The sequence below is a fragment of the Fundulus heteroclitus genome, chromosome 16 (genome assembly GCF_011125445.2).
Source record: "Fundulus heteroclitus isolate FHET01 chromosome 16, MU-UCD_Fhet_4.1, whole genome shotgun sequence".
NCBI classification, from domain to species: domain Eukaryota; kingdom Metazoa; phylum Chordata; class Actinopteri; order Cyprinodontiformes; family Fundulidae; genus Fundulus; species Fundulus heteroclitus.
Genome location: NC_046376.1, coordinates 17,566,469 through 17,576,158, shown reverse-complemented (window position 1 = coordinate 17,576,158; position 9,690 = coordinate 17,566,469). Strand labels below are relative to the sequence as shown.

The window sequence follows — 9,690 nt, the reverse complement described above, 5'->3', positions numbered from 1 at the left end:
CAAATTTTTGAAGTGGTTATTAAAGAAAAGACAATTACTGCATATTGATATGTTTGTCTGAGTCTTGCTGACGATTAAATCTATAAGTAATAAAGAAAGGTTGGAGCATTGGGCTCACAAGCTTCCTGAGTGAGTGTAATTTATATTCTCCACAGATATTCTTTGATTGCATTTTGAGAAAACATGATTACTCCTTGCTGTTCCGCTATGAATGTATATGAATAAAGATAGTTTTCAAGTTGTGTCGACCACTCTAATATTTAGTGTGTCTTGTAAAAATACTCACACTCCTTTAGCTTTTACATATTTTTTTCATGTTGCATCGAAAAACGACTTTTAAGCGTAAAGTTCTGAAAAGTGGAGCAAACAGCCGCTGGGTCAATGTCTCGTAAACCAGCCATTGTTGCGACTGAAACTGCAAGTTTATTTCTAGCTAGCCTGAACAGCCAGACTGACATACGCTATGTCTGTTTGATACACAGCTTGCCGGTCTGGATAGGCTCACACTCTGCGGTCTAAAACTTAGCGGACCAATTGCAGTGCAGGAGGCGGGAGTTTGTGATGCGTCACTCTTAGCGGCACAATTACCCATAATGCAGCAGAACTTTTCTGTAACCATAACAGTCAATATGGCAGCCAGAACAGAGCGGTGTTTTAACGATGTTCTTTATTATGTCCTGAATGAGCTAGATATATCTTTAAAAACTCAACAACCGGCTGCTCTAAGAGCTAAAACAGAGCGTGTTGCTTGGAGTTTGCGTGACATCCGTAGTTATCTGATTGGTTCTAGCCTGTTCCCGCTAACCTTGTTAGTCCCGCCTTTAAAATCGGCGGCTTTCCAGACTGATATGCCGTGTTTATGGCATAAGTCAGTCTGGCCAGCCAGGCTTATTTATAGCAGCTTTGCACATCGTGAGGTGGAATGTTTTCTCGTTCCTTTTCACAAAATAAATGAATAAATGCCACACATGTGCACTATTAGCTATATATGCTAACTAGGTGACATCTAAATGCAACAGGTTTCACAGAATTTTGTTTGGATGTATCGTAATAAAAGGAATAAAAATGCACAACACCCTGTTCCGCTTTTTGTTTCGAATCAAAGAAGTGAAAACTCCATTTTCTTTTCACTTTACAATTATGTTCGATACGGTGTTGGTCTTTCAATGCCCAACAAAACAGCTTTGTTGTTGGAACGGAAAAAAAAAAAACGGAAAAAGTTCAACAATTATACATACCTATAGACAACACTGTACACGCTTTGCTCCCACCTGCTTCCACCAGATCAGCCAGGTTCCTCTTTTCACCTTGCTGTCGTTGGCACTGCTTCCCCATCCCCACCGAACCGCTGCTTCAATTAGATCATCAGAAACAGCAGCACTTATTGCTGATGGCTCGTGTTGTCAATGGGCTCTCCCTCTTTGCCCAACTCCAGTTCTGCCAGAGACACAGAACCGCTTCACCTGGCAGCCCACAGGGAGGCTGGGCAGCAGCCAGCAGCTCATTCCTTTCAGTGTTTACTAACACAGACCACAGGAATCCACCTGACTGAGCCAAAAACTTCAAGGGTTAGTGGGCGAGAGGCCCGAGTTTGGTTCCCTGACTGCAGTTATGTTTAGACTGGGGTCCAAACTGGGTGCTTGTACTTTTGTCGCTGTTGTCATCCTGCTTTCGTTTACAGCCTCGCCACGCCGTTGAAATGAGGGATCCAGAGCCCTGGCGAGCTGCGGCCCCCTCATCCTTATATCACGTCTGCGTGGAGATAGAAGCCACTCCATCAATTTAGTATGATCCAACCATTGCACAACGGTAACCCCCTTTGACACCGGACAATCTCTCCAGTCTCTCCACACACACACACACACACACACACACACACACACACACATGGGAATTCAGTGCATTACACAAGTCCTCTAGAGGGCTCACTGACAGGCAACAACACCCAAACGTGCAAACACACAATATCTGACCAGAACACCGAATGACCTGTGTCTCTATAAACATCAGTTGAGTCAGAAAGCATATAGACAGTTCAACTTTTGGTAATCATATGTAAACTATGAAGATCCTGCAGGGATAAAGACTGAGCTGAATTACAAGGGATGACTTAGAAACCATAGAAATAGGTTTTGGAGGGTTTAAAATATTACCTGTTTGAATTATTAGTTTGCAAATCTAATATTTATTAGTAGCCAATTTCTATCAACATTAGTCATGCATTTTGGTAATAAATCCAATAAATTGATTGTTATTCAACGGAGGGTGCCGACTCAGTCAGCTGGCACTCTGGTAACTGTTACCATGGTAAGTAATATGAATGAAGGTCACAGTGGCGAACTGTAAAGGCAATAAGTGGCCCCAGAAACAAAGTTAGAATTTTCATTAACAAATGAACAAAAACAAATAAACAAATTTGTTACTAATTATCTGAACCAATATTGTTTTAAAACAAGCTCAGCGTAAAGAGATAGGGTGAGGAACTCTGTTATCTGGAGCTCAAAGAATAGCCACTGCTTCTCCTCATTGAGCTTGTTTGGGCATCTAATAAGATCCCCCTCAGGCGCCTTCCTTTCGGGGGTTCTGGGCATGTCCCACAGGGAGGAGTCTCCAGGGAAGACCCGGAACTCGCTGGAAGGGATATACACTGCTCAAAAAAATAAAGGGAACACTAAAATAACACACCTTAGATCTGAATGAATAAAATATTTTTATTAAATATGTTGTTCTTTACCCAGTTGAATGTGCTGACAACAAAACCACACAAAAATTATCAATGGAAATCAAATGTGTTAACACACGGAGGTCTGGATTTGGATCCACGCTCAAAATTAAAGTGGAAAAACACACAACAGGCGGATCCAACTTTGATCTGATGTCCTTGAAACAAGTAAAAATGTGACTCAGTAGCATGTGTGGAGGCTGCACACGTTTATGTGATCTTAAAAAACGTTTAGAACCTGTTCCACGTGTAATATGGTATTTATTCCTGTACAATTTACTGTAACTGAAAAGCAAATGAATAAATTCATGAAGTAACTAGATAAAGTAGTGGTATGAGTGTACACACCTTTAAACAATTGCTTTCAGTATGAAAGCAATTGTTTAGTATAATAGCAAAAGTTTTCACTATTACCGCTCATCAATGACAGCAGATTGTCTTCTTTGGTGGTAGTCTATCGGCATCCCACATCTTTATTGGGCAGTACTTACTCACTACGGATTTCTAAAGAACTCCAAATCTTTCCTATTGTAATAATTATTATCCAATTCAACTATAATATCTGACTAAAGCATTGCAAAACAGTATTTTCCCTCTGAAATTGTTATTGTTTTTATTTGGATGTATGCTCGGGTTCACTGTGAGGCTGCAAAACAAAAGCTTTCTTTATCTTCAGCTTACTAGCCAAGACACCTGAAGGTCTGGGGGCAGAACTGACTGGTATTTGAAACTGTTCATATTTTTCACGCTTCTTAACAAAACATTCAGTTCCATCTGACGAAAAGTAACCCCAGAGCATGATGCTGCCATTGCCATACATTGCTATAGGTGTGGTTGTCTTTTGGCAATGTGGATTGTTTTGAAATTTCCCTTTTGGAATCTTGTCCTAAAATTCAAGTTTTGACCCTATCAAGGTATACAGTTTATAAAGAATTTTAACTATTGACCTTTTGTAAAAAAAAATGAAATCATTTTACACTTTGTCCTAAAGAAATGATAAAATCGTGTATATGAGGAACCAATAAGACCGAAGGCAGGAAAAAAAATCCAAAGGTGCTGTAACAAAGCTGGAAGAGGTTCTGAAACTATTTCTTATGCTCTCATTTTTGTACCGCACAGACGAATCAAGAATCAATTATCTTTATTGTCATCATGCAGCAAAATGACATTTTGGTAAGACGTCGGCTCCGAATGCACACATAACACACAGACCCAAACAATAAACACCCATGAAAGAAAAAGCAAATGAGCATTCCCAGAGAACACTCAGCAATGCAAAAACACACACACACAAATGTACATTTAAGGTTACATTATACAACAGAGGTGAAAGACTTATCAGAGGGGGAAACCTAACACACTGTGAAAACAATGATAATACAGAATGTTCAGATAATAATGAGATAGATAGACAAACAGCTGTCCTTTAAACAAGAGCGTGTAGCCTATTGAAAGCCACAGTTTCTCATTTGTGTTCATATAAAATTACACCACTTTGATAATTTCAGTTTAAACAGCTTGTCTTGTCAGGGCAGTAAAGATGAATCTGTCGACATGTAATTAGGGGCCGGATCTGAGCGTTTTAATGACCAATAAAAGGGTAATAAAAGACTCCACGTTAAACCTTTAGCGTGAGGTGTATCCGAATGCCTAATGCGCCATGCTCCTGTTTAAAATATGGAGCCGACCAACGCCTCATACATTCTCAAGACTTTAAATATGAGGGGGGGGAAAAAAGAAAAAAAAAATACTACAGCACACCCTGTACAAGCCCCTAAACTTCTTCAGCACAGCCCATTTCATTCCGCGGGAATCCAGGGGAAAAAAAAAAGTGGGGGTGGAAAGGAGCAGACCTCCAGTGATGAGCACGGCCTGCAGGGCGGTGTTCTCAGACTGACTGGGCTGCGTGAGACACATCTGGAATAGTAACTGCAGAGAGAGAGCACCGAAAGGAGCAGAGGCGCAGCGATCCTTCCCCCAACTCTTCACTTCTCCTCAACGCGCCCTTCTCACTGAAAATATTTATTCTGTAAGTTGGACTTATGTTTTAAAACTTTATTGCTCTGTTCCCTTTCTCTTTTTTTTTTTTTTTTTGCAGTCGCTGTACAACAATACCTGTATTTCAATTAACCAGCAGGCCTTTCTCTTGGACTTCAAACCGGGTTTGGATTTACTTTAATAAACCTGAAGGCTGTTGTGTGTTCAAAGCTGCGGGGTTTTACGTACCTCGTCGGTCGCAGTTTCGACTTTTCATTTTTGATTAAAAAAAAAAACAGAGGCGGCCAAAGTTTGCGCATGGCGGCGCTTACTGGAATGTTTTCCCTCGCATTTGGGTTGGGTTTGACTGCCCGCATATCAGTCTGTGTTGTTTGACGTCTGGGAAAACTTTGAGACGGAACTGTCTTTGAAAGTCATTTGACATGGAGGTGGACAAAGAAAACGTTGTTTATATTAATAAGCGACTAGGTAGTTCGCACATTTGAACAATTTTGCTGCTCAGTGTCGAAAATTGGCTTAAAGTATACTTTTGTGAAAGCTGCCGAAGGTAGATTCGTTTTAACTGTCCTTTTAACTTTACTTCATTGAGAATAAATACTTTAAAAGTGTCTTGCTTCTGTCTCTTTTCCTTTCAACGTAATGGGACACTCTGACATTGAAGTAAACAATGCGGTCGATGCAGAAGTGAGGAAATGCCGCCCCCTGGTGTCGGAACGAGGCAATACTGGTGCTGAATTGCTGAATGAACGTTTTCTTTCCTGACTATTGTTTTTTTTTTATGCCTCCGTCTAGATCTGTATCCAAAATGCTGCTCATCCTGTTGGGAGTGCTTGTTTTTCACCTCGTCGTTCTCATTCTTCTCATTGTGTCTACAGCATCCAGTGTAAGCAACACATTGTAACGTGATTTTCAAAAAGTTATTTAAGGCTGTAGCTGTTTTATTGCGTGACAGCTGTATTTTTTGGAAAGAGGCATAACATCTCTGTGTTTATGATTCTGTGTGTGTTTTTAATAGACATGGACCGTAGACGCTACCGGACACACCGATCTTTGGTATAACTGCCACTCTGACCCTAATGGCTACAAATGCTTGCAGGCCAGCAGTGAAGGTTTGTCTGCGTACCACAACAAACATTTTCTGTTGTTGTTATGTATTATGAGGGTTCATTTTTCTCCTTTTTTTTTTTTTTTTTTTAGATTGGATCCAGGCTGTGCAAGCCCTCATGATCCTGTCTGTGGTCTTCTGCTTCACCTCGCTGATAGCTTTCCTTTATCAGCTGTTCAGACTGGTGAAGGGCGGACACTTCTACTTCACCTCCATCTTCCAGATCTTGGCGAGTGAGTATGACTTCATCAGTGAGAGGGTCCACACCCTGAATGGAAGCAGTCTGAGCTATGACATCATCTGCACCCCTCCTCATCTCTCTCTCTCTCTCTCTCTCTCTCTTCCTCTCTCATTTTGCATAAAATTATTTCCCAGGTGTGTTTGTGATGTGCGGGGCAATCATCTACACCGTGATGAGACCGGACAGTGACAAAGACTATGGCTACGCGTACGTGCTGGCTTGGGTGGCGTTCCCTCTGAGTCTCATCAGTGGCCTCTGTTATCTCATACTGAGGAAGAAGGACTGAGAGCAGCAACAGCAGGAGGAGGAAAGAGGAGGGGTAGTTAGGAGGCCCCTCATCACAACATCCTACTGCACCCATAGACCATGAACTGAAATCCCACAATAGAGTTTTCCCATCACATGCTGAAAGTATCACAGCAATTTGTTTTTCGGATTCCATCGACAGTTTTTTTTTTTTTTTTTTTTTTTTTTGACACCAGTTTCCCAACATCCCAAAAAAATCCTTGGGGTGCGAAACATTGAGTAATCCTACCTTCCTTCATTGTGAAGATGTAAATAGTGTCTGTGGTTTTTAGACATATTTATAACATTTTTATTTTTTACAATTTTAATTTTTTTTGTACATAGTGTCGTTGAGTTAACATTGTCATGCTCATTGATAGTGTGTCTCTTCCAAATCATGCAGCTGTACCAAAGAGATGTCGCTTCAGCTTTCAGTGTATCGAGCTGTTTTCTTAATTGTGTTCCCTTCACTTCATGCCAAATGCTTTTAACATTGTGCCTTACCTGTTTTTTTCTAGAATATGTATGAAAGGAAGAAAAAAAAAAGTAAACAAAAAGTGTTAAACTCTTGAAGTTATTTTTTTTATTTGAAATTATACTTGATATTCCAAATAAAAATGTTTTACATGTTGTAACATTAAAAGTGGTGCTTTTTTAAATGTACTATTTTTTAACTCTGTATTCGTATTTGTGCTGCACGTGTGTCCTTGTTTGTAATTGTTTTGCTTTGTAAAATCTTACCTTTTTTTTTTTGTATTTTGAATAATCAGTATGAAATAAATGTTGCTTATCAGCAAAGGCTTCAGCTATTTGTTCCGGTAATGACGAATGTCATAATTTCAAGGTTTAAAGGGTTTTGTGTATTTCCCCTCCAAGTGCAAGGATTTTTAAAACTGCAATTAGGAGCACAGGTTATAATCTGTTTTGTGTTTTGTTTTTCATTTGTGCCATGAAAAAGTGTTATGTTCCTTTCATGCACATGCAGTCAATGGGGCGTAGACACCATTGTGTGTTCAGTAGGCACCCCTTGCACACTCCTGTGAATTTGGAGATTAGGCCCTGTTGACCCTCAGTCACACTGAGCCCACTTAAAAGGTAACTCACCCCCAAATCAACAAATTTTTGCTAATTAACTGTTAACATGGTTGTCATATAGTACCTGCTCCATATCCTGGTCATTATTTTTTTGTGTAAAATTGGCAGTGTGGCGCCCTCCTAGGGTTAAACGGTGGTCTTGCATTGAATTCCTAGTCCGTATTGCAAAAACTTTTGTGACGTAATTTGGAGAAACTGATGCCAGTAGCTCTGTCGCTGTGGGTATGTGGCAGGAAGTTTAACATTTAATTAGCAAGTTTAACTATTTGGAATTACCATTATAGATATCTATAAACGTAATTTTGACTAGTCGTGATGTCACTGTTAGTGACATTACTAACAGTATGATGTTAATTTAAGATATGGCTAATGTCATTCTGACAAGTCAAAACTAAATTACAGATGTCTATGATGACAAAGTACACATGAATGGCAAAATAAATTGAATCTTTACCAGGCAAAACTGAATTAGAGGATATCCGTAATTAGAGTTCTGACTTGTCAAAAAAGAGTTTTGACTAATGACTTGGCAAAATTATGTTGTGGATATCACTAATTAATTTCCAGTCTAGCAATTAAATATTAATCTTCTTGCCAAAGCGCTGTCTCAGAGGCAGACAGATGCTGCCTCATCCTGAATACATGGTGAGTTACACCTTAAAGGAGCAATAAGCAAAATGTCCCACATATGCACAGGGAGAACATGCAAACCCCATGCAAGGGTAGGACTCGAACCCAGGACCTTCTTGCTGCAAGGCAACACTGCCACACTGTGCAGCCCTTATCAGTTTCAATTTTACATTTTCTTTTCAAAAAGAGAATTCCCTGAATGTATGTGAGGATCACGGTGGGCAGCTCACAAGCCCACAGGGCTACATTAAACAATGCTAACTGTGTTAGCTGGGCTACCGGATACTCACCTCACAGAACAGCAACACCTGGCCCATTGCTGGTCAAACTCATACTATTCATACTATTGCTCACCTGTGCAGAGGGGAAAAGTTAGCTACAAGTCAAACTGGACCTGCTTCTGCTCTAAAAATGCTCTCCACAAAATGAAACTAACTAAACTGAATTATCTCTGCCAGTTCTCCCAAGAAGAGTGAAATATCCAGTAGGGGTTGTGTTAGTTTTTAAAAAAAAGTCAATGTGCAGGTTGTCAGAGGTCAACAAAAAGGCGATTACACGTCTTGCACACATACGCTTTTATCTGTAATAGTGAATCTTTTTGGATTATATAAGATTCACAGGAAATTAAAAAGTTCATTGATTTAATGCATTGCATATTAATCACTGAAATTTTGGTGATTATATCATTAAAGATTTGCTCTTAAGCAGCATTTTGTCAGTAAAACAGTTATATTTTAGCACATACTCCCACACTATGACATATAATAACTACAGGACAATGTCTAAAAGGAGAAAAAAAAAGAAATAAAGTTTGGAAAGTCGCATTTTCTCAATGTCAGAAAACCTTCAGATTACAATTCTTCATGTGACACAGACAGGAAATGAACTTTGAAAACGCTAACAGCGCCATCTAGTCAACATGTTTAGCAAATGCTCAAAAAAAAGAAAAAAAAAAAGAAAAAAAAAAAAAAAAAATATATATATATATATATATATATATATATATATATATATATATATATATACACACATGTGTGTGTGTGTGTGTGTGTGTGTGTGTTTACTTTGCAAGACATCACCCTGCTTTTACTAGGTTTAATCAGATAACTGTAGTGTTGGTGCAAAATCACATAATGTTGACTTTTCCTAGTTCCTTCACAAACGGCATCATATGCTGAACATAAAAGGAAGATTTTCAGGAAAAATGCATATTGTCACTTGTAAATTAAATTTGCAGATTTAAAAATGCAAAGCAAGGAAAGCATTATCCAGCAGTATAGATGTAAGGCAGCTTGTTGAACAAACCCTGCATTTCCCCTAGGTGGTGCCTGCAGCACACTTTTGCATCCATGATAGCTTTTCTTTTTTCTTTTTTCATTCATAAATTACAAAAAAACAGTTTCTATGAAATTATAGATTTTTTGTGCAACATGCAGCACAAGATTTAAACCAATCATAAAATAACCCATAGTTTATTTATTTTTTACTCTCTCTGGCTACTTTTCCAATTGGTGTTCGGTCTAGTTGTTGTATCTGACCTAGGGATACATTGTGCTATGTTTGCATTAAAAATTGGTTTATGATGTATGCTTAAAAAGATCATCCGCATCAGAT

General features: G+C 39.1%; 1 protein-coding gene across 2 annotated transcripts; it reads left to right on the top strand.

The window, feature by feature from the left end:
* The first annotated feature begins 1,086 nt into the window (after window positions 1-1,086).
* LOC105932083 (peripheral myelin protein 22) lies at window positions 1,087-7,149 on the top strand. 2 transcript variants are annotated; one of them, XM_036148373.1, is made up of 5 exons: window positions 1,087-1,091; window positions 5,513-5,603; window positions 5,736-5,829; window positions 5,918-6,058; window positions 6,201-7,149. In XM_036148373.1, exons 2-5 carry the CDS (start codon window positions 5,526-5,528, stop codon window positions 6,350-6,352), a joined length of 465 nt encoding a protein of 154 aa, XP_036004266.1. In that variant the 5' UTR covers window positions 1,087-1,091; window positions 5,513-5,525; the 3' UTR covers window positions 6,353-7,149. The 2 variants fall into 2 exon arrangements, with proteins under 2 accessions (XP_036004266.1, XP_012726525.1); XM_012871071.3 differs by lacking the exon at window positions 1,087-1,091 and adding an exon at window positions 4,567-4,751.
* Window positions 7,150-9,690: the final 2,541 nt, after the last annotated feature.

Excerpts from the sequence above, each read along its gene's own strand:
- LOC105932083 (XM_036148373.1), top strand. The coding sequence starts at position 5,526 with ATGCTGCTCATCCTGTTGGGAGTGCTTGTTTTTCACCTCGTCGTTCTC. Across the intron at positions 5,604-5,735 it reads TTGTGTCTACAGCATCCAGT|ACATGGACCGTAGACGCTAC; the intron begins GTAAGCAACACA and ends TGTTTTTAATAG. Across the intron at positions 5,830-5,917 it reads CTTGCAGGCCAGCAGTGAAG|ATTGGATCCAGGCTGTGCAA; the intron begins GTTTGTCTGCGT and ends TTTTTTTTTTAG.